General features: G+C 42.3%; 1 protein-coding gene across 1 annotated transcript in view; it reads right to left on the bottom strand.

Moving 5' to 3' along the window:
• Positions 1–24,820, bottom strand: part of rims4 (regulating synaptic membrane exocytosis 4) — a gene marked incomplete at both ends in the record, with an annotated part of 44,401 nt that overhangs the window by 11,810 nt on the left and 7,771 nt on the right. Inside the window, 2 exons of the mRNA XM_079186081.1 lie at positions 1,653–1,765; positions 8,773–8,908. Coding sequence (XP_079042207.1) covers positions 1,653–1,765; positions 8,773–8,908 — 249 coding nt within the window. The remainder of the gene's footprint in view (positions 1–1,652; positions 1,766–8,772; positions 8,909–24,820) is intronic.

Consider the following 24,820-nt stretch of genomic DNA (forward strand, 5'->3'; position numbering starts at 1 on the left):
ATAATTTCACAATCAGTCTCCATAATTCTCGGCCGATAAAGAAGCAAAAAAGGTTTCAGAGAAATTAAAAAATGCCCCCAAATCACCGAGATGCCGATTTGTACTAGACTTACATTATCGATCACACGACCTCTGTGTTTGGCTGGATATGGTGGGTGTGTGTGTTCATTTGTAAATATTAATAACAATCCACAAATAAAAGATGGCACTTTATTCATTTACGGAACGTGCAAGTCATCGTATTTTCACAGTCTCGCAAATATTTCAGAATAAAAGGCTTGTGTTAAAAAGTGAAGGTACACTCTCCACAGTAAGACGCTAGAGGGCTTTTATTTTTAAACGGAAAAAGGGAAGTGATTAAAAGTACAGATATAGACATTGAAACGGTAGTAATGTTGATGGTATGAGATCATTTTCACTGTCTATTTTTGCTGTGAACCGCCAAAATAAAAGCATGAGGTTCAGCAACGCACACATGCTCACCCAGGCAGTGTTGCTCAGGCGTCACATTGAACTCATTGACCGTTTTAATCCCAAATATCCCATAAATATCCCCGAATGCATTCCTTCGAAAGCGACAGAAGGCAGATGAAGGCCAAGTTCTATTCTCTGATATTATGTAACGTTGGACTGGACAGCAGGTTTGGAGCGGAGCTGGTCCAGTCAGTGTCACTGTTGTCGGGCCAAGGACACTGTCTGGCTGCCAGCGAGGAAACTGACCCACTTACAGTAGCTCACAGCTGTGGAGGACGGGCTGCACATGATATATATCTCCAGTAGGCCTGGATATGAAGAAGTCAGCAGCCCTGCCTCCTAAAAGTGACATTCCCATACAACGAAACTGCACTTTGAATTACATTTTCGAGGGAAACATTTTTTACCCATGATTAGGTTTGTTTTTGACGTATCACAAATAGGTTTCTAATAAAAGTCAGCGTAGGAGAGAGGGCAATTGTGGACTGATGGGTCAGACAAACACCAGACTTTCACCCAGGAAACTGCTGTTCTTGTCCCGTGCAAAACCAAAAGTCCAGGTTTTATTTAAATTTTCGTCAGTAACTTAAATAATGTATCAAACGTACTTATTTCAAGCCAAACCATCATCTTTTTTCTAAACTTAACTGAATAGTTTTGTTGCGTTTTTGTTTTGTTTCAATTAACAAAGTTTACCGTGTGTGTGTAAAACTGTGGGAAAATTTATAAATTTGTAAACTGAGTAAACTAAACTGCAGTGTAGTTGTATGGAAACGTAAATCTGTAGGAGACAGGGTTGGTTGTGGAGAACAGGCTGGATAAGATCAAAACATCCAATATATATGGCCTGGATATGAATAATCAACGATGAGAGAAAAAAACCTGCAGTACGGAACAGCTCTGATTTATGAGGCACTATTTTGCCAATGTGAAATAATTTCAGTCATTTTTTCAGTTTTATGAGGAAATGAGCTGTTCTCATGGGGAGAGTTTCAGAGGCGTTTTACAAAATAGAGGTGATAGTTGTGACCCTCAAATCTGAATCATTCTTCTCAACTTGGAGATAAGAAAGTAAAGAGGGATGGATTAAGTTGTTAGTCTTGCTTTAGCCATCTGAGAGGCTCCGGCGGCTCTGCTTTGCTAAATGGTTGATGACAAATAAACGTCCTCTCTCTCACCCATCGACGTCGTCGCCAGCGTCTGTCGCCCAACAAACTGAGCGGGTCCCATCCCGTCCAGGAAGTCACTGAACTGTGCGTCCGATGCCAGACACATGCCGCTGTAGTTCAGGCTGCAGAGAGAGAGAGTGAAAGGGCTGCTTAAAGTTATGACCGGGCACTTCAATTAGAGAAGGTGAGTCAGAGACTGGGAGATAAAGAAAGCATGAAAGACAGCCGAGACAAAAAAAAACTGCCTGGAGGAAAGAAAATAGAAATACAGGAAGTGATCAGTACTGTTACTCCCAACTCTCAAATTGGCTCCCTGAAATCACCCACAGCCTTTAGAGTTTGACCCCCCTGTGTCCTTACTTTGTGTGTGTATGCAAAGGAATCAGCTCAGAGTGCTTCGGTGGCAGAGCGCCAGGTATACTTCAACTGTGTGTGTGTATGTGTGTGTGTGTGCGTGTGTGGGTGTGCAATGGAAGGACAAATCCACCCCTAACATGTTCTGATGCTGATGCATATCATCAATCTGTGTTTGCTCCACATGCGTCTGAACCCGGCTTCCTGAGAGCAGCTTCTTCCTGCTCTGGAGGTCCGGCCGAACCGTGGTCCACCCACACGGGTGTGCCCACTCACTTTGGCTCGCCAAAGCTCCTCTCAGGGGGTGTGTCTATGATTGATTGATTGGCACTTCTCTGATTAGCGCAGTGAGCAAAAATAACCGTTTTTAACATTTTGACTTGTCACAGTAGGAACAGCACAGGTTTAAATAATGAAATAATGAAGCCTGAATACCATTTAGCTGCTTTGATTACAAGTTTCCGTTTCTTCCGGCAAAGCTTCTACAGAAGTTGCCAACGATAGTGTTTTGAGTTTTGTCCACACCTCTAAAAATGAACGGCTAACACGCGGGTCCTGGAACTGGGCTGGTCGACTGCCACGAATGAGGAAGTTGGACCAGAATATGAGCTGTCTCTTTTAGAAGTGCAAAAACCGATGCCAATTCATCATGTTCAGGTTTGGCCCCGGGCCCTCTAGGGGTCCAAAAGGTTAATCAACCGAAGTGTTCTCCGTTGCTAAGGCTGCCTGGTTGTTGTGGCACCTGATCCAGAACAGTTTTCAGTCCGTCATGAGACAGGAACCAAAGTCTCTTGAATAAATTATCATGATTTATTGTTCATTTTGCGGTTGTGACCGGTAATGGTTGGGATTCCCAGCTGAAGAGGTGACCAACAAGCCCCACAAGTTATCACCACATCACCACACAACCGGGACCACCTACTTTGTACCACTTAGGTGCCCAGCCTGGAAATTAACATATTTGTTTTGTTATAATTAGTATTAGTTAGTGGCATAGCAATCCAATATTTGAAAAATTAAAAAAAAGTTACGAAATCTGGACAATATGATTGGCCAGAAGCAGCCAACTGGTCCCTTACAGCCGTTTCTACGTGGGCATGAGGACATACAGGCAGTATATAACACCATGCTTATATGAGCCTCGAAACTCTGCAAGAAAGAAACGTGAGTCATGAATAACTTGTGCACTGAAAACTCCAGCAAATGATTTTTAGCAAAGTTCAGTACTCGACTGTTTTCGGGGGAAAACAAAGGGTCCGTTCTTCAGCGCTGTTGATGCGGTTCGATGCCGAGCGTGCTGAAGACGCTCAAACGTTTTACTCAAAAGAGTCGAGTTTGATTGAAAAATGTTGTCCTTCAAAGTTGGTGAATTAAAGAATTGTCCATATTGGCGGTATTACCTAATCTCCTGCACTGAATTGTTTTTTTGTCTCGCAGAATAATTCAGTGTAACTGTAGCCTGTTGCTTCATTGATCTGAAATGTTGACATTTTCATAACTGTTACTTGGCGATGCGATTGTTTTATTCTTATTACATGTTTAGTATGTAAACATACGGATTAGCGTAGATTTCACAAAGTACCGATTTATTGTTCCCGCCCCCAAAAAAGTGATGCCCCTCCTTCCCAACAATCCTGCGGCCTGTTGACACTCTGGACCAGGGCTATTGAATTCCCATAGTTTGACTCTGGTGAGTATGTTTATTATTTCTTATGGCAGCTCTCTAATTCTTTCCTTCCTTTTCTTCCTCTCCATCTCTTTAACCTTCATTCTACTTTACAATCTCTATTCATCTCTGCTCCGATGAGAGTGCTTTAGCCGTGCGTTTGAGGAGACGGGTGTATTATATTTTACAGCACGAGTCGCTCCGCAAAGGACCGCGACCTAAATCACCAAACAGCTTTTTTTTGTCGTCGTTAAATGAAGGAAAAAAAAAAAGTATTAAAATATTTACTAGATTGTTGCAACAAAGTCACACAAAGGCACACAGGCTCACATTAAATATCGACTTCAGCCCGAGAGGCCAAACACGGCAGTCTGTCCTCGATATGATTAACACGCAGACCCACTTAGCCTAGATTAGTCATTAATGCAGACGTTAGCGAACATTGAATTATTGCAGGTCTTATTTAATATTTAACGTTAATGAAATCTCATTAGTTTTCCTTTAGTTTGTGCAAATGTGTGTTATTTATGTCAATGCATGTTTATGACTATTCACAGTTCCATTCTGTGTGCTGCAATATGTAAATTATACATGGAATTATTAAATCAAGATATTAGGGAGAAATCCAATGTGTGTGTGTGTGTGTGTGTGTGTGTGTGTGTGTGTGTGTGTGTGTGTGTGTGTGTGTGTGTGAGTGTGTGTGTGCTGACATGCAATAAGTGGAGCAACATTAGCCGAGTGGGTATTACTTGGTGATAAAATCCTGAGCTGTAGATTATATTGGTGTGTGTGAGGCACATCTGAGGGATTACACAGCGGCTTCACAGAAATGTTGGCGCTCAACGTGAAATCGCGTGCTGTTACACACATCCATGGTGCTGTATTATTCGCCATTTATGTTCTTGTCAAAACCTGAAAAAAATGGATGAACGTGTCATTCGTGTGGACCTCGGTCAACTTGAACTGGACCAAGAAGAATACGTGTCAACTTTGTTCGGGTTGTTTGAGTTAAACAGCCAAAGCTGGAAAACCTAAAGTCTATACTTATTTTTCGTTATAGTTGGTCCATTGTACCTTAATAGCAGGACTTACTCGCACTGTACTCTGCAACAACTTTATCCTTTTTGCACCATAATCATGCATTAACATGACATCGTGCATAAATACATCCTAAAGGCAGCCAGCCAAGTGACAAGTCTCCACCCTGCCGAGGCCACGCCCACTGTTGGGGGAAATAATCGTGCTTTCGCGTATGCAGAGAAAAGGGAAGATGCAGATAAAGGTGTTTTTAAAGCAGGTTAACCGAGTCTGAATATAAAGATGCAGGAATATTCACTGCCAGTGTGGTAAATGACTAAACGTCAGTTTGCGAACATTACGGAGCGAAAAAGAAACGGAACAAGTTTGATTTTTCTGAGCTTTTCAACTGATCACGTTGTGTGGAACGGGTTGATTTTAACCTATTTATGTTTTAAAACAACAACACGGAAACCCCGTAGTCCAAATCCATTTGTATTACTCCTCTCAACCTTGACAAAGGGAGCGCCGACCAGATCGTCTCCTCCAGTGCTTTCACAATAAAAGCCCTGGACATTTAATATTCGCATTTATCATTTGTGCGATGCATATTCTTTAAGCTCCCGTTGTGTAGAGGCCTTTAAAAGTACTTTAAGTACCTAAACATGAGCATGAAACCGTAAATCGAGCTTTACCAGGGGTAACAAATTAAATACAGTGGAACTTTTCCAGATGAATGACTCATTAAATCGACGTTCATCAGCATTACGTCTCCTTTAAAACATATTTGCCCTCGCAAAGAAGTAATCTATAAATGTTGCAATGTTCCCATAAACTCTATAGTGCTGCACATCACACAACAGTTGCAGTTTATCTGAGGTTCTTAGCCAAGAGTTAGTTTCCACCAAGAAAGGAATTTAAATTTAAAAAAAGGAAATTCCACTGGAACAACTTAAAACTAATAAAACGTCAACAGTGTCATTTCTGCCCATGTGCTTACAGTATATAGTATTCTCATTGTCCTTACACACACACACACACACACACAACCATTCCTGTTTTGCACCATCAGCACACACAAACACACACACACACACACACACATTTGCCTGGAACCGAATTGCCCGGGCCATAAATCGATAAGCTCATAAGTGTGATTGGATGGCGTTAGCTAACAAAGTGCTTATTCATGGCCGTGCACACACACGGGCACAGCAGCTTTTTCAATCAGCGGACTGAAAACGCAGGCGGACTGGAAGACGAGCGGCGGTTCTCTGCTGCCGATTTAAATAATGTCGCGGTGCAGCTCAGTTTAACGACCGTGGTTTCCCCTCGATGTCGTCGTGCTCGTAGCTTAGAGCGCATAAAGAGATTTACATTTTTATCACTCAGCTCCTCTTGTTTGGCAGAATCAAGAGATCATAAAAAATGATGATGTAACGGCGGCATTATTCAGACATTCTGTAACTTTTAAATTTAGCCGGAGAAGAAAGGCTTTGGTTGAGGCCACGGCCGTGATGCTTCCCGGCGGCAAACCGAAACCGGTTTAAGAAAAACTGTTTTCCTGTAGTTTCAATCCATCCGTCCGTAATCTATAACCGCTTATCTTGTGCAGGGTCACCGGGAATTAACGGAGCGTTTAGCTCGTAGAGAAAGGAGAGCGCTCACACGCTAGATGTTAAAGTTTACGGCTTTACGACACAAATTATTGAGAAAGAAATATAGAATTCACCTCCTCAATGACGAGAGCATTTCTGTTGTTGATATTGTTCTTGTGCACTGACTGAATTCCTTGTATTTCAAGGGATCAAGTTCAGCTTCAAGTTCAGGTAACAATAATGAATCATGATATAATTCTATTACATCGCCTTCTGTTCACAACAACTGTCTCTTACAACTCAATTGAGTGTCTGTGTGGTTGAGTTTAGGTCATAAAAATGTACTTTTTCAGTATTTAATGAAGATATTTCCCCAAAGTTATAACGTGCTGTGGTTTCGACACGCGGATATTGTCCCACAACAAATGAAATGTGTCGTCAGTGAACATTTTGCTGATACATTCAGTATCAATAAGAGAACATTTCTTTGTTATGTTAATAGAAAACGTAACCCCGGCTCCGTTATGTGTTTTTTTCAAAGCATATTTGTGTTTGCAAATAATTTTTTCGAGAGACAAGAGTTTCAATTGCGACTGTGACCGGACGAAGTGTGCGATCGGCTCGTGTTGTGTTTCTGATTTAGCCAACTGGGATAAAGGACGAAGACGAGGAGGAAGACGAGAAGGAAGACGAGTAAACGCGGCGTTGTTTGAACCAAAACAGGCTCAGTGTGAAAACACAGATCATCTCTCTCTGTTCATGGTCATTTTGTTTTTTCTTGTAGTAGTTTTGAGAGTATCTTTTTTACTTTTGGTCATTTTGTGCTTATTTTACATCTATTTCTAGTTATTTTGCATCTGTTTGTGGTGCTTTTACATCTCTTTTCAGTTGTTCTACGTGTCTTTGTGAGTGTTTTGCAATGTATTTTTATTAACTTTACGTATCTTTTTAGTAACTTTGTGTCTCTTTGTGTCTACACAGTCTTTGTGTGCATGTGTTTGGTCGCTCTGGTCTATTTTGTGTAATTTAGCATCTTCTTGTGGTCGTTTTGCATCCCTGTAGTCATTGTGTGTGTGTGTCTTTGTGATAGTTTTATGGTTGTTTTTTATTTCAGTGACATTTTATAGGCCCCCTGACCCCTTGAGTCCCCGGTCGGCCTGTTCAGTAATCCATTTATGAGCGGGGCAGACTGTTGGAAGCTGCTGCAGTACAACGAGAGGTTTTCTAAAGGCACTCTGGTGCTCGGAAACACAACCGCACAGGTGCCGCCAAAATCAACACAAAATGAAAGTTCCTCAGAGCAGCTTCAGACTGAATATAGAGTTTACATGACAGAATAAAGCGGAGAGCGTCGTCATATCTCAGCTCACATATTCCTTCCTGGTTCATTTGGGACGCCGGCTTAACAACGTTTCCATGCAGCAGCTCGTAAACAGAATATTTACATATTCCAAATATAAATGGATTATTAATATGCAAACACATGATGCAATCATCCTCTCTCTGAGTCTCTACCTCGCCTTGTTTTCGTCGCTCCTCTGTGTGTCTTTAAACCCTCCCAGCTCCAATCTGTCGGCCTCCTCTCGTTACGTAACTGCAGGAATTCAAGCTGGTAGCCAGGTTGGCACTGTGTGGGTGTGTGTGTGTGTGTGTGTGTTCAGTAGTAGTACACTAGTATTACTGATGTCACAGGCACTTTTCCACTGAGCTTCACTGTCGCTCTCTGTGTGGCATCCACCGCTGCTGACGGTTTCTGTCTGACGGATGATTGAAACACACATGCAGGAGAAAATCTACGGAGGAAAATAAAATGGATTTCCGGGTGCAACATCCAAAAAAAACAAATGCCAAAGAATCCTCCAAATGTCAGGGTAACTTTGTTCTTAAATGAATGAGACATGCTTCAGACACACAGACAGAGAAGATAGCTAATGGGAGGGAAAACAATGCTGGACAAACATAAGGAAGAGGACATAGAAAGCAGTCAAAATATGCATGAACTGCTGCATGAACTGTTGCATGAACTGCTGCATGAACTGCTGCATGAACTGCTGCATGAACTGCTGCATGAACTGCTGCATGAAGTGTTGCATGAACTGCTGCATGAACTGCTGCATGAACTGCTGCATGAACTGTTGCATGAACTGCTGCATGAACTGCTGCATGAACTGTTGCATGAACTGTTGCATGAACTGTTGCATGAACGGCCTCGATGTTTGAACCACCCATCCATCCTCTCGACGCAGACTTCATTGGACTATGATTGGAAATGTATTTGTGATGCATCAAAAACAAAAATTTTCCCCCGAGCTGTAATTGAAAATGTTTTGTTGAATGGGAATGTCATTTTAGAACACCAGGCTGCCCCTTGATTTCTTTCTTTCTCAACACTATCAGCTCTCCAATAAGAGGCAAAAGTCACCAAAAATAATGATTGTTGGCTCTGGCTTCCTGTCGGACTCGGGGTTGCGTCGTAGCAGGATGAGTTACTTACTTTCCCTCGGAGCCGTAGCTGTTCATGCTGTCCTCTATCGACTCGTGGCTCGCCTGCCGGACGGTCCGACTGGGCATCTCCACAGCCAGACCTGTCTCCGTGCTCCTCTGGATGCCTCCCTTCAACTTCCTGCCCTCTGTGTCCACTGCAGGGAAACAGACGTACAAACACTTCAGCTGCTGGTTTTTACCCACCAAATAAAATAAAAACTGTTTCAAAAATATTGAAAGGAATCTCCAGGTTTGTGTATAAACTGTTTATTCAAAGCTTTTTATGTGTGTGTCCCGCTGTGACCTCAGAAAAAGGACGACGACAGTGATGAGGACTCATTTGAACAAGAACAAGGACGAAAGCACCGTTTCCTCCTCGGAGTGGAGACATTCATCTTGTTGCAAAATTGACCACAAAATCGATGCGCGACACACTTAATGGGACCTTTCCCTGGCGGCAAGGTGTCCTGTGAGTGTGTGTGTGTGTGTGTGTGTGTGTGTTTGAGTGTGTGTGTGTGTGTGTGTGTGTGTGTGTGTGTGTGTGTGCGTGTTCATAGAGGTTGAGTTTATAATGAAGTTCTCCAGTACGAGGTCTTTGACCTTGTTTTCAGGACAGGACGGGAAAGTTGTTTGCCTTTAATAGTGAGGACAGAGACGCACGCACACAAACACTATTTTTGTAAAATGGTAATGCAATCCGTCTCATAATGGAGCTATATGGGTTTAACTGGGAGTCTTCTTACTGAATAAATGCATTAAATTCCTCAAAGTTAGTGGATTAAAGGTATTTGAGCCCCTCCTCCACCTGCAGAGGTGTTTGCGATCCTACGTTACAACTGATCAAATCCAGACGATGTTGTTCTCTCTCTTTGTCCACAGACAGCTTCAATCAGAAAGAAGAAAGAAGTCAGTCACACACACACACACACACACACACACACACACACACACACACCAGCAGCACAGTGGCATGAAGTTAGTTCTGCAGTTATTAAAGGGCGACCTAGAACGGTGCTATTTCTATCGCTCACGTGGGACGTTGGCACATTTGGGTTACTGCTCCTGCTTCTTCACTGGTTCCATATTATCTCCAGTGTCAGTCTGTGGAACAGCAGCACTGTCTACATATTATTTGTGGTAATATTTAATATCCAAAAAGACAACTATTGGTGGACGGAAGGGAAGGTGGAGGGGTCCAACAAACAGGACATCAGGCATTCAACACCGCGTTGTGGTTTTATGGTGGTGGTTTTCTCCAGACTGTTCATCGCTGTTGTTGCCTAAATCTACCTGTTGGTTGTGTTGCCGAAACCTAACTAATCATGGTTTTGTTGCCTAAACCATGATGTTTTTCCTAAATCTAACTTTCATTTTTAACATTACGTCGTCCCAAAGAAAGTCGTTCTGAGCCAAACTAAAAAAATACGGACTATTCTCGTCCCTGTAAAGAAACCAATTGATTGCATTTCATGACTACTTCACGCACTGCCGTGAGACTGTGTTGTGTCTTCATGTGTATGCAGTACACACCAGCATTGAGCGTTTTTATTTACCTGACGCTGTCATTCAGACTGATTTACGCTGAGCTTTAGAGCGACATGAGCCTAAAACTCTGCAGATTACAAGCAATACAAAATTGGGGCAGGATGCACTTTTGATGCTTGTGAGACTCGGTGAGCAACCTGGACAGCCACAAAAAAAAGGTTTAGTTGAAAAACAAAACTCCTGCGTCTGGATTTACAGGCAACCAAATCTGCTTTACTCATCAGCAGCAACATTCAAAGGTCTGCACTAAGTCAGACTTCTCATGAAACATTAAATTCTTCTGTAAAACTCAGCCAAGCCACAGAAACACACGGACGCATTCTTTGTTTGCGACGGGGACACAAATGAAACCGGTAGACACTTCAGACCGTAAAGCTCTCGATGAGCTCACACTGGAAGACAAATGAACAGAATGACAGGCTTCACAGTCTGTGGGCGACTCTACAAGTCTGCACAATTACCACACCGAGGCTCAGACACGTCAGCTTTCTCTGACCGTTAAAGAGAGAAGATAGGCTCTTGAAAGTGACACAAATATAATCACTATTAACTGCTGCAATGCACCTAACATCCAGAGGGGGTGACAGATAAGATAAGACTCACTTTATTGCCCCACAAGGAAATCTGTCTCGGGCTTAAAGCCGCTAACACCCTGCCGTTTTATTTAAATGAATACAATGTTCAAAAAGACAATCATTTCAAATTAAACCAGGTATAATCGAGCCAGATAATAAATGATCAAGTCACAATATATTAGTACCCAATAAAATCAGAACATAACATAATCCAGTGTGGGAATGTAAAGCTGCTTTCAAACAGAAAATGTGACATAAATTGCTTTACATTAAAATACATTGAATCTTTATACAACATTTAGACAAATAACACAAGTTATAATGTAATACAACAATTCCACCAATGAAATGTGTTTGTGTGGAAAGGAAAAGTCGTCTGCTCGGGTAGGAATGTGTTCTTATATGTATGCACTTGTGTGTGAGTGCATGATTGTGTGTTTGTGTGTGTGTGTGTGTGTGTGTGTGTGTGTGTGTGTGTGTCATCTATCTTACAGTTGTTGTTGTGACACCTGGTAAAAAAAAACAATGACTTTGTTTACTCTTATTCCAAAAAAGACAATATTCCTACAAAGCTATTTACATGGCTAATGAACATTAATATTCCACTAATATTCTCCGTTTACATGCAGCTGTATGTACCAATGATGTGCATCCTACAGGCAGAATAATAATAATCATAATAATAATATGATTTTTTCACAGTTTTGACTCATTCATCCATTCATCCATCATTCCTTCAACCACACTTCCTCAAAAAGGTCACCGTTGCCATATTTGCACATATCCAATAACCTGTTGGTATTCAAGTATTTCACAATGTTTAAAAGTAGATGTGTTCCTCCTTCTGACCACAAATGTGGCCTTTTCTTTCGGGGATGCGCCTCTAAATCATCCACGGTTTCTACCCCAGCCATGCCTCACAGAGTCTCACAGTTATCTTGTGCGTCACCAACTGCAGTAAAAACCCAACTGAGATGCGTATTCCGGCTGCGCTGGGTACAACACAGTCCAAACGACATCCTGAAAAATATCGGCATATCACAAATGTCACAAAACTTGCATTGAGAGACATTTTACACGGAGGCATGTTATTTGCCTGTGTGTGTGTGTGTGTGTGTGTGTGTGTGTAACCTGCTGTCACCTCTTGTCACTGGTGGCGTATTGAGGCGGACTGGAGTTACGTAACTAATGTAGCAAGTGGATAATGGCTGCAGACACATGAGCCACTCTGCTTCTCCGCGACCCTTTCATGGCGCTGAGTGGATATTATCTCAGTTCAGTTCAATCCAATTCAACATGCTTCTCCTGTAGCAGAGTGAAAGGCAATCTCCGCAGGCAATCAGGGTAAAAGATTAAAATGCAGAAGATTGGCACTTTCTCTTATTTCCAACATTTCTAACGGGATTCGCTTTCCACATATGAGACCTGCGATGCTTTCCTCTTTTTCTCTGCCTGTGTGCATCTTTGCATCTCGTTCTATCAGCATCTCGTATTCTTCGTTCTGCCGGTCGGTCATTTATTAAAAAACCTGAGAAAACTCAGCTGCTCATGTACCCTTTTGGGACACAGCTAAGACTCACTGTTGCAGCGTATAAGTTATTTTTTAGGCAGATAAAACAGATGTTAGCCCTCAGACACAGAACTGTTTTCTAACTTTAATGACTAATTCAGGTTCAGAGACTCAAAAAACGTTGCAGCCCACGGCCGTCTTAAAAAAGTTCTTATTCAGCGTATCGTCTTTCAATGGTTTTAGAAAATGGTAATTCTTATTTTTTGTCCAGCAACACCAACAATCAGTGGGCCTGCAAAACCTGCTCTTTAGGCAACAAAGCTGTTGGTTCGGTTAAGAAAAAGGTTGTGGTTTGATGAGTAGCCTTTATTTGGTAGTATAATATAATTATGTTTCAGTGACTTACGTAGGTTGCGACAGTTAAAGGGACAGCTCCCCAAAATTTTAAATACAAATATTCCCTCGTACTAAAGCAGCAACCTCCGGTTCTGTCGAATGACGCCAATCTGGAAATGTCTTAAAACCTGCATTCCCTCTAGTGTCCACCAGGGGGCGACTCCTCTGGTTGTATAGAAGTCTATGAGAAAATGACTCTACTTCTCTCTTGATTTATTACCTCAGTAAACATTGTAAACATGAGTTTATGGTCTCAATCTCTAGTTTCAAGTCTTCTTCAATACAGCATGATGTTCATTTAGTTACAGTTTTAAATTGTGTTTAGAACTATTTATTACATTATAGTGAATTTTCTTTCTAATCATAGCATCTTAAAACTATTATGATAACTTATGTTTCTGATTGTATAAAAATGAGACAATCCCCTTGAGAGCAGTCTGCAGCAGCTCCAGGTAAAGACACTGAAACACACATTGTTTAAGTGTTTAAGAAGACAGATGTGAGGACAGCCAGCATCTGCTTGGAAAGCCAGGCTGGACCACTTTACCCCTCTGTGACCAGCTGTTGTTGTTTATCTTGTTTTCCAGATGTTTGGGATCTTAAATCTGGCCCAGTCACACACAAAAAACCTGGTCGCTCAGTGTGTCAGCACGGGATCGTTAAGTATGCTTGACCTGATTTCTCTCCTTCCTTTCAACTCACCCACGAGCCGGTTAGTCCTCTCTCTGAAGATCTAATATGTGCAAAGACTTACTGCATTCCTTCCTATACTGCTGTCAAAAGATGAAAACATTGAAGTCTCACGCGTGTAAATATGAGCGTGTGCACTGAGAAAAGTGAAATCCCACCGGACTCTAAAAACAGCCCACTCTGTCAGTGGCGAATGTGGGGTTCACAGCGTGCGATGCGGAGCGCCCACTGTGATGTAGCACAAAAAAGAGTCTGACGTGACGCACAGAAGTTGTGATGAAGCAATCAGAGAGCCAGGACTCATTAGTTTGTCTCCCAGCAGAGAGATATTAATGAACGCGGAGCAGACACAAAAATAGCTGCTCCCCATTCAGCCGACGGATCCGGCCAACGCGCTGACGGACAGAAAGAGACAGAAAAGGTTTGTCACACTTTGTGGCCTACATGGTTTAAAACACAGATACAGGCTGTACTTACACAGTACAGAATAACAGTGTACAATGTCCGGTGTCCAACCAAAAGTCAACGTTGACTTATTATAAAATAAGAAGGCTAGTAAAGTATCCATTGGAAGTCACTGAAACTTGTACAAGACAAGAATGCTTTGACGTTGTGTTCTTTACTTGACAGATTCAAGTTAATTTGAGATCGCTCTGCTTTTGTAGTTGTGTGTGATTATTTATTCTAGTATTCCTAGCATCTCTGTATTAAGATTCTACTCAACTTGAGGCAAAGTTTGATTGTAATTTGAGACATGTAAAGAGGCCTCCATTAAATAAAGTGGGTACTAAAGTTATTTTAGGCACAAACCAAGATCTTTTCTTTCCTAAACCTTTAACCAAGTGGATTTGTTGCCGAAACCTAAATAGTTTCCGTAATACGCCATTAAGAGGTTGCGGTCATTTCACATACTTCTGTGAGGTCACGTTGACGACACACTACTCCAGAAGGACACGTGTTGAAGCCTGTGATGTGCGGATCCCTCGACTGTAACTGAAGAGTAGAGCCATGTTCACACAGGACGAGTATTACCTGATGATGTCGTCATTTGTAATAACTGAAGAGGTCGTCTGTGATCTTAATCCTGTATGAATCTGCCATGCCGGTCATTTGTCGAGTCAAAACTCCAAAGCAAAGCACTCACCTTATTTTTGCCAAATACGGTGGTGTTTGCATCAGCGTCGCTGTGATTCTTTGTGTTTTTTATTTCTCCACACATGTTATTGTTTTGCCTCTTTCCAGGTCGAGAATGAATCGAGGCTTCGTCAGAAATTCCGTTTGAAAGTTTTGACATTTTGGCTGCAAATTCAGGAGCTCATCTCGCTACACAGCATGGAGCCCCGTCCCATCAGGGGAAGAGGTCTTTGAGTGCTATATAAACATGAATAGGCCTATGTCATATATAATATCCAATTCAAATACCATATAGTATAACATGCTTTATCTAGGCGGATGTTACACAGAGCCTTGACATCATACCAGGAAGTAATTCTGAATCACACGAGGTCTCATGGTGGTACTAGTCCTGTGCGAATGGGGCTTAAGATAAAGTTGTTTCACAGTTTACACAGTAAAGACTCTTCTCTGCTCCTGTAGAAAAGACAGCATTGGTCAACTAGAAAATTTCGCAAGAAATTTTGACCGTGTGGCTTCTACTGCCCGAAGACGTCGCAATATACACACACGCCGATGTTACCGGTAGTGTCGTTCAGGTTCAATTGAGATAGTGCTTCTCTCTTTACTGCATTTTAGATTCATACTCTTGGATTGACAGTCCACAAATGGCTCCCGTCATTTCTGTACTGGACATATACATCTTTGTTTGAGAAGCTAACGCTCCCATCATTTCTGTACGAACCTCATTCTGAGCTACATGTTAAGATACAGTTACTCTATGGGGCTTTTATTTTGAAAGGGTGGGACTGGGTGGGTGAGAGAGGGGGAGAGGAGACATATTCATAATGTTTGACACAAACACAAAGGTTATTAAATGGCAGGCTTCATCACAAGTATTCCAGTTAGGATTGTTCCGTTTTTCGGGATGTTCGGGAAAACCGCTGGGCGAATCTCTTATAAAAGTCATAGCACACCATTTCCAATCGGGCCGCACGTTTGGATATATTTTTCGCGCCGCTGTTGGCAACGCTGTGTGAGGAGAAGTGTGCCAAACTTTCTGGATAAAGAAAGAAATATTATTAAGCCCGCAGGATTACAGTCAGTGTGCTTTGGCACAGGCAGTTTTACTGCCTTTGTGCCACAAAGCCACACTGACTGTAATCCTGAACAAACTCTTAGCTAGCCACACTAAATAACCAGCAGAGTCATTTAGGCAAAATATCAAATAAAATGCTACGAAGACACTTTTTGTTGCATGGGAACGTGATTCTAATATTACAATTTGATTGCAATCTTAAATTGCGACAGCATTTTTGTGGCGTGTTTTAATCCCAGTGCTGGAGGTGATTGTGTATGTGTGCTGTTAGCGTTCTACAATTAGTAAAAATCAAATAAACACGAATCCTCACTTTTGGTGGACATTCGTTTCCTTTTTTGTCTTGTTGGGGAAGCTCGTCTTCTCCGGTCGTATTTTACTGATGAAATCAGCTGCACAACAGATTATGATTCCAAGAGAGTAGGAAGAGAAATCCCATAAACCTTTGAGTCCCCGGCACCATAAACAGATCCTGATTTATGGGGTGTCTGGACTACTTAAGCAATCAATGACATTTTGAATCAATCAACTCATGACTCACACCGTGGTCACATTTACTTGCTGAAGAACATCCCGTCTGAAGTGGGAAATGGAGGAAAGACAACGACTTGTGTTCACAAAGATGTGCAGATTATGTTTAATGGCAAGAATGTACTTTTTTTAAGGATGTGGAGAGATAGAAAATGGTCATTTCTATATTTGTTCCACCTCTCTACATAAACAACAAACCCTACCACAGCCAACGTTTGCTGCAGGATTTTATCCAAACCTCCTGACGGCTCTATAAATACACTCCACTTCTAGCACAGTGACCCAACAATGTCAGTGCTCTCTCCTTGGGATGCCTTTTTTATTTGAAAACTCTCAACTTCACAAACGTCTAAAGGCTCTATTTGCCCCCCCCCCCCCCCCCCCCCCATGCTGTGCTGAGAGCTTGTGACGTATCCCTTCGCCCGCCCACCGTCCCGTACCTCCACACTGAATATGCAACAACAGCGTTTGAAGACAGTCACCTCCTCTGGGTGACGTAGGAAAAGAAGATAAAACATCAGGATGTGCTTTAGCTTGACCTGATTTTGTGTCTTTGGGAGAAGAAGTCTAAAAATCGTTCTGGGGGTGAGGTACAGAATACCTTGAAGGATTTCATCCTCCTTGATATCAATGCACACATTACAGCTACTGCATTCCCCCTGCTTCCATCTATTCGCTCATAATTCTTTCCCCCCGTCATTTCTCTCAATCATCCCTCAATTCCTTGTATCATCATTGGATGAAACCTCTCGTCCATCCTGTTCCCCGAGTCAAGAATGAAGCAACACTTTGCGGGGAGATGGGCAGCTAATGGTGCACGTCCGAACCCCGCCATGTATGAATAAATGGTTAAATCAAATCAAATGGATGTACTGCAATATCCACTGAGTGAAATTGCTCTGTCACCGTCGGCCCGTTCTTTACAGAATGAGAGAGAGAGAATCTGACGTGAGGTGGTTGTCAGAGCAAGATAGAGGAGAGAGAGAGAGAGAGAGAGAGGATCCTGGGAGGCGCCGAAAACAGCAGCGTTTATTTGACTTTCTCGGTGGTGCTGCAGCCGATGACGAGTGATTACCGAGGCTGGAGATGAAGGCTGCTTTTAGAAAACCTCTTGGCATCGCCGCCGACGGGCAAAGTGGAGCGTTGCGGGCCGGAAGACAGAGTCAGAGCTAATTACTTTATTGGTAGATAAGCATTTTTTTTTTTTTAAACCTTTCTCCAAATGAAGGCTTTTACTGAGCACACGGTGCTATTTCTGAACCCCGGGGAGCTACTGTAACAGTTATAACTGCAGGCTTGCAGAGGGAAGCCAGGGGTTAACAGCCCGTTACCCCCCCAAAAAACAAATGCCTTTTCTTCCAAAAACACACACATCTAATTGTTATAAACCTGAAAAATCAAGGTTTATCTGGTTAATCTGCCACAGAAAGTGTCCCCGGCAAATTGGATGGAGTGGATGTTTTCCATCGTCTCCACTTTGGGTAAATGAAGCGTCCTGATGACGTGAGGGAGTTATTGATCGGGGGCCTGCAGCTGGCAATACTCTGGACAAACCATATGCATTGATTGTACACTTCTGTCATAAAATTCTTCATTCGTCATTGGTTCATTAACCTGCTGCACTGAGTTTGACCTGCTGTGTGCTTTAGACACACACACACACACACACACACACACACATGGCACTTGAAGGACACTTTTTCATGGCTCTTACATTTCATACAACATACATTTGGTCCAATAAACCATTAAATGAATGCAGATAAATGAAAATGTCAATCTGCATTACATCTACTGGGATTAGAACATTACAGATTCAGTCTTCCAGTGATTGAATGCTGCACTGTTCAACCTTAACATGCTGATGTTTGCAGCTTTAACATGTTCACCATCTTAGTTTAGTGTATTAGAATGCTAACATTAGCCACGTATCACTAAACACAACGTGTATCTGAGGCTGATGGGGACGTTGTATGTCTGGTCATTTAACTACGTGATGGAGAAGTTCAGGGATCACCAACGTTATTGCTCCATGAATCTTGTGGGTAAAATGATCGTGCAGTTGTTGAGAGATTTCACTCAAACCCATAAATGTCAACATTACAGAGAAAAATCCAGGAGACTAAAAGGGTTGTGGCCAATTTAACGGTAAATGGTAAATGGACTTGTGTCGCACTTTTCTAGTCTTCCAACCACTCACATTGCTTTTTTCACGACATGTCTTTCACACCCGTTCATACGCGGCCTTCGGGAGCATTTTGGGGTTCAGTCTTTTTGCCAAGGACACGTCGACATGGAGTGAAGTAGCTCAGGGATCTAATCGCTCTAAAAGGTTCCTTTACATCGTTGCTGTTCAGCGTGCTCGGAAGTAAGTTGCTGCTGCTGCAACGAATGCACTGCGGAGGAGAGCGTCTGTCTCCACACACAAGTCATCTGTTGTGTTTGATGTTTTGTGCGTTAGAACATATAACCGCCATGAAGCAATCAGAAAATAACTGATTCCTCTCATTCACAGCAGTGAAGTCTTGAGACATTACGCAGCAGTCTTCAGGTGAACATCTGATTTCTGACTCATGCGTGCCGGACAATCTGACGCATATCTTTGACATATCATCAAGTCCTCCCTTGATCCAGGCAGAAGCAAAGCTACATGAATGGTATCCGCTCTGTAATGTATATATATATATATATATATATATATATATATATATATATATATATGTTTATATATATATCTTTTATACTGGCTAAGATATAACGTTTATTTTTACAATCAACACTTGAAATGATGAAGGCACTTGTAAATGAACAGGTAGTACTAAATGTAAAGCATACTTTGGTGTTTCATTTTTACCTCTTTTTTAAGATATAATTACTGTTGACAGACTTCTCCTATCCTTAATGAACTGCGCTGTACAGTAGCTGTCGACCTACACTCTCAGTACAAACAAAACATAAGTAACTCTGCCTTGCTGATGGCGCTAAATTTCAAAAGTCAGATGATCCCCAAACGCGGCAGGATTCATCCTCTGGGCACCATGAATAAGTTGCAACTTGCAGATGCGCACATTACTTAATGCGCTTTTGATCTACTTATGTCACTCTGTATCACTCTTAAGGTGTAGAGTAAAAAATGAAATGTGGCCACAGATTGTGAAGCAGTCATGAATTTGTAACACCGTGAGGACTCAGTCGGCCGTCGCCTTCCCTCCTGAATCCTCCGTCGGGACGTGTTAAGTGTGGCGACAGCAGGAAGGATTTGAGGACGCTGACGTCTGGATCTACATTCATTATTTACTTACACAGGCTTGCATATCTCCAGTGCATATCATTTCCATACAAATTGGATTGTCTTATTAATGTTTTTTTATATATATATATATACACACACACCGGGAGATTGTTGTCTGATTTCTAATGTGTTTTTTTTCTACAAACTTTGAGACATTTGTTTCTCCGCTGATGGAGAGACGACAGAATATAGACGGAGGAACCCCGTTAGAAGTCCGTCAAGACACAAACGAGAAGTAAAAATAACGAGACGGCGCGAGCGACAGGAAGTAGAGAGAGAGAGAAGAGGCACAGACAGAAAGAGATAAAGTGAGAGGCTGACAGCGTCACTAAAGTGTGGGTAATAAAAGTGAGGAAAAAGAGAAAGATCCCATATTTCTGCTCCTCCAAACATTAAATGCTATTGTCGCTGAAGCAATACAACAAACGGATTTCCAAGAGAATTATATGCTTGTATTTATCGTCACTGTAAGACAAACTAGACTGCATGAAATATACTCTCTTCTTGCACTTGATTTAAAGACGTTTGTAAATACGTAGTTTATAACCAAGTAGAGAAGTTAGATCGTACTCTCAGATGCTCTCAATGAATACCCCAACGGCCGACTCAAGGCTTCATAACGGCAGTTAAACCGCAGTCCACAAACCAAAGGGGGAAGTTGACTATGTTGACTTTGTCCACATCTTATATAAAGTCTGTAGAAATTCCTGCAAACAAGCTATTTGTCACTACAGGCACCCAGTTCGTAATACTGCAAATATATAGATATTGCAATACCAGTATAGGCCAGAAGCTCATTCACCGTTGTGTTACCTCCTTTGGATAGTATGGATCCAATAGATAGTGACTTAATAGACAATTATTTAAACAAAACTCTTTGAGATTGACACTTTTAGTACAGAAGTTGTGCGACAAATAAGTCAAAGTTGACTTCTGGTTTCATATCAGACACGAGCAACGGCCTCGTGGGTGAATGTCCGGTGTTTGTGGACTCACCCGTTCACCCCGAGCTCTCCCTTATTCACCGTTATTACAAATAAACATCCAGATACACTGAAGAGTTTTCCGCTCAGATTAATAGATGAATGCGTCTTTGTGACGTACTTTGATGAAATTCATTAATTTTAATACAAATTCCAGTCGTTTGGCTTGTTGCTCGTTCTCTCTCCTCTACTTGGGAGCCGTGACTGGACAGTTTTACTGTGTTGCTGAGAGGAGAACAAATCACTTTAAAGGGCGACCAATTCTGTTGGTGCTTCCAATGAAATAAATTTAACATGATCTTGGCTGGATCTTTGACCAAGAACACACACACACACACACACACACACACACAACCAAGATAAACACTTGTGTTAGCACTCACTCACGCACACAACACAGTCCTCTATCCTCTATTAAAGCTGGCACTGCGGTGGTTTGTTCTCGCCAGAGTCTGTGTTGAGACCGCAGGGCAGAGGGGAGGAATAACTGTTTCCAAAATGGAGGAAGAGGCTCCAGCAAGGACTTTTCAAATTTAAGAAAATGTCTGAGCAAGGACTTTAGGAAATGGAAATGCTGCCGTGAATACTAAACTATGACTCGATGATGTTAGAAATGGGCTCCAGAAGAGCTCCTGATGCCAAGTAGACACCATGTCCTGTTTTACAAGCAATAACCAGAACAACTTCTTTTCAAAGTTAACTTCATCGATTTGTTATGGTTTTAAATGTTCATTGGATCAGATGACAGCATGTCGCGGTGCTGTTTTTGTTGTGAATCTTGATAATTCACTGTGTTGCTCCACTGGACACTTTGTTAACAGGTGTGAGGCTGCAAACAATAGATTCAAACCTGAGTGTGGTGCAACAGACGCAGTAAGAAATCTGAAACATTTTGCAGATTCAAAAGTAACTTTTAGAAGAAATAAAGTTTCAGAATTTCCATCGTCAGAGTTCGTCCGTCCTTTCTGAAACCAATCCGACAGTTTAAGGTTTAGTCGGACAAACTACTTGGTTTGGTTCAGGGAACGATCATGCCTCGGTTTAAAATGACTACTTTATTAAGTTTAGGGACGCTTCATCGTCATTGTCGATTATATCCACTTTGTTGAAGTTCGGGATCGACATGGTCACAGTTACAAGACACTAGCGTTGACCTGTTGGTTTGGTAGGAAACAGGACATCTTGCTGACCCATCCATCCACCCCACCCTCCTCTCTCTGCTGACTTTGTGGCTGTATACTGGTGATTACATACTTTGTAATAATATATTCCCTTTCTTTAAATAGATCTCCCTAAATGCTACATGCTGCTCCTTTGAGGTATCGACTGATAAAACCTCAGTACCAAGTAGTAAATGTATCCAGTCCAACGATGCAATCAATCCTTTTTGTGCCCAGATCGAGAGCGGATTATTTATGTTTTTATTTCCCTCCAGCACCTCTCTCACCATGAGTTCAAATTGAGTTCACGTTGAATGGCGGCGCTTTAGCGTTGGGTCAGAGCGAGTGACGAAGTATATCGAGCGTCCGTTATTGAAAGCTAAGTGGGTACATTGGACGTATTCCCGTAGTTTGCAGAAACCTACAACATTTGTTTCTGGCGACTGGGTTGAATACATCAACCCTGAGCTGAGAGACAATGTGGGGAGAACAACGACAAAGTCAGCGAGTGTATCTTTAAACAAAGATGGCAGATCTTGTGCGCTCGAACGCCCCCCCAAAACACTCATAAGCGCAGCGAGCAACAAACAGCACCTTACCAGATAATAACTGGACGAAGGCGGCAGTCATCTATAAAGTGCTGCATGTGGAGAAAAGTGCCTCTTTTACTGCTCGCCCCTCTCGCAGCTTTATGCCTCCACCATAAAGGCACCTTTACAGCGATCCTGCATGTCCTCACATTGCCTTAATTAACACTGAAGCAGAGGGGGATGTTCTCTGCAGCATGCAGGTGTGATCAGAGATCGTGTCACCCCGTTGCACGTGTTAATGCACTTTCCTGCATGATAACAACACAGAAAATTAAATTAGAGCCGATGTGCACGTTGACGTTGAAATTATTTAGCGACACAGCAAAGAAACGCCCGTGTGATGTGAGCAAATTATAACTATTATATTCATTAAAGAGACCCGATGATCACATCAGATGATTACGCTAACTCAATTTCATTAAAGCTTCTCTCTAATTCCAACTTCAACTTACAAAAAATCTAATTATTAGCATTTCACCAAAGAGGCTTCATTGCTCTGTGATGAAATAGGGATCAGAAGCATTAAGGTCGAGGGGTGTCGCTCTCTTTGATTTCGCAGCACTGCACCAGTGAAACACAAAGTGGGGGGAAAGGTGTGGTTGTGAACCATTATGCAGAGTCTTTGATGCTGTCACGGCTTTTGAGGACAAATCAGTGCATCAAAAAGTGCATACATGTGTGAGAAACTCAGATTTCACACCAGTGGGTTTCTGGAATTCATCCCTGTCTCTTACAAATCACAATTTCACTGGAGAGAAGTATGGCATCCTTGTATTGCACAGATGTGGGAGGGTACTTATTTTACGTGACAATCGTATCTTTTTTGATCCCAGACCACAATCGTTTCCTCAGCCTGACCAAGTCGATTTTGTTGCCCAAACCTTTATTTTTCTGTTAGACCCTATTCACGTAACGAGCGGAAATGGACACGCCGTCCCTGACACGACCGCAGAGAGCGTGGAGCGTCATAGTTCCAATCTTATAGGATCATTGGACAGTGAGAATGTTGAATGCATCCGTGACGATATTAATGCTGTTAGTTCCACATTCCCAGATCTTAGTGCTCACTTTGGTGAGTACAAATGTCACCTTAACCGATAACAATGCCAAAGTAACCCAAGACGATATAATCCATGTATTTTTCCTTCAAGTTTGGTCACTTTTGAGTGTGACTCAGAGAAGCAGAGCAAGAAAGGAGAGAGGAGAGTGTAAGGAGAGATAAGTAGGAGAGATGAAGCCAAGGAGGTGAATGAGAAGCCATGAAAATTAGAGGCGATGAGCGGTGAAGGCTGAAGAGGAGAGGCTGATGAAAAGACGAATGACACGGGGAGAGGAGACATAGGAGAGGAGGGGAGAGGAAAAAGAAGGAGGAGAGGGAAGATTCGAGGAGGAAGGGAGGAAAGTTAACAAAGGCGTGAAGAAGACGAGGAGCGGAAGACACAAATAGAGGCAGAGGGAGAAGATGAAAAATGACAAGAGGATATGAAGAAAGATCCTCTCTTAACTAATATTTCTATTTCATTACAAACTGACATTCATATCAGAACAATTTGCAAGCAGCCCGAGCAGGAAGGGAGGCTTTAACCTGTCACCGGGGACAATGGGAGGGGGCTGTCGAAGCTCGGCAGATCAACACGTTCAAAATTGCCTCTCGGTGATTTTCCTGTCATTACCACACAAAGCACGGATGTTAACCGGCTGCGGCATCAAGAATGAAATCACACTCTCATTCATTATGTAAGGGTATGTTTGAGGAGCTCGTCTCGTGTGGCTTTGTCTCCGTTCGAAAGCCCCGCATGACAACTCCACTTCCTGCTCTCAGTCTGGCACAAAGCAGCCTGTCAGGACAGCCGGGGCCCGTTACCGGCGCACCATTCAGACTCGCGTCTTCTGACCACGCTTTCGTTTTTTCCACCTCCCTCCATCCTTGTATCCTCCTCCATCTTATTCCTTGTCTCCATCTCCTCCTACGGAACATCTGTTTGGATCTCCATGTGCCCTCGTTATCACCATAGAAGAAGAAATGTCGAGTGTGAGCAAGTAAAGTGCAGAGAAAATGTGTGATGTGTATCGCATGCTCTTCAATTGGTGGCACATGTTGCTGTTATTTAAATACTAGTTTCTGGTCCGGTTCATAACCTGTATAAAAGAAGTGGATGTCGTTGTTTTGACGTCACCCACTGGTTTGTGGACAGACGTTTTGAAACCTTGAGTTTAGCATTTTGGCCGTCGCCATCTTGTTTTTTTTTTGGAACCAGTATACAAAAGTGATCATATTTGGACTGCAGAGGAGTGACGTAGAGATGACGTATCTGGTAGTGAAAGTGACCTGTCAGTAACCGTGTAGCCCCGCCCTAAAGCATCCCCTGCTTTATGGTCTGTTTGACTCTAAATGGACCATCATGTACTAAATGAACATCATGCTGTATTGAAGAAGACTTGAAACTAGAGATTGAGACCATAAACTCATGTTTACAATGTTTACTGAGGTAATAAATCAAGAGAGAAGTAGAGTCATTTTCTCATAGACTTCTATACAACCAGAGGAGTCGCCCCCTGGTGGACACTAGAGAG

This window comes from Pholis gunnellus, assembly GCF_910591455.1.
Source record: "Pholis gunnellus genome assembly, chromosome: 3".
Classification (NCBI taxonomy): domain Eukaryota; kingdom Metazoa; phylum Chordata; class Actinopteri; order Perciformes; family Pholidae; genus Pholis; species Pholis gunnellus.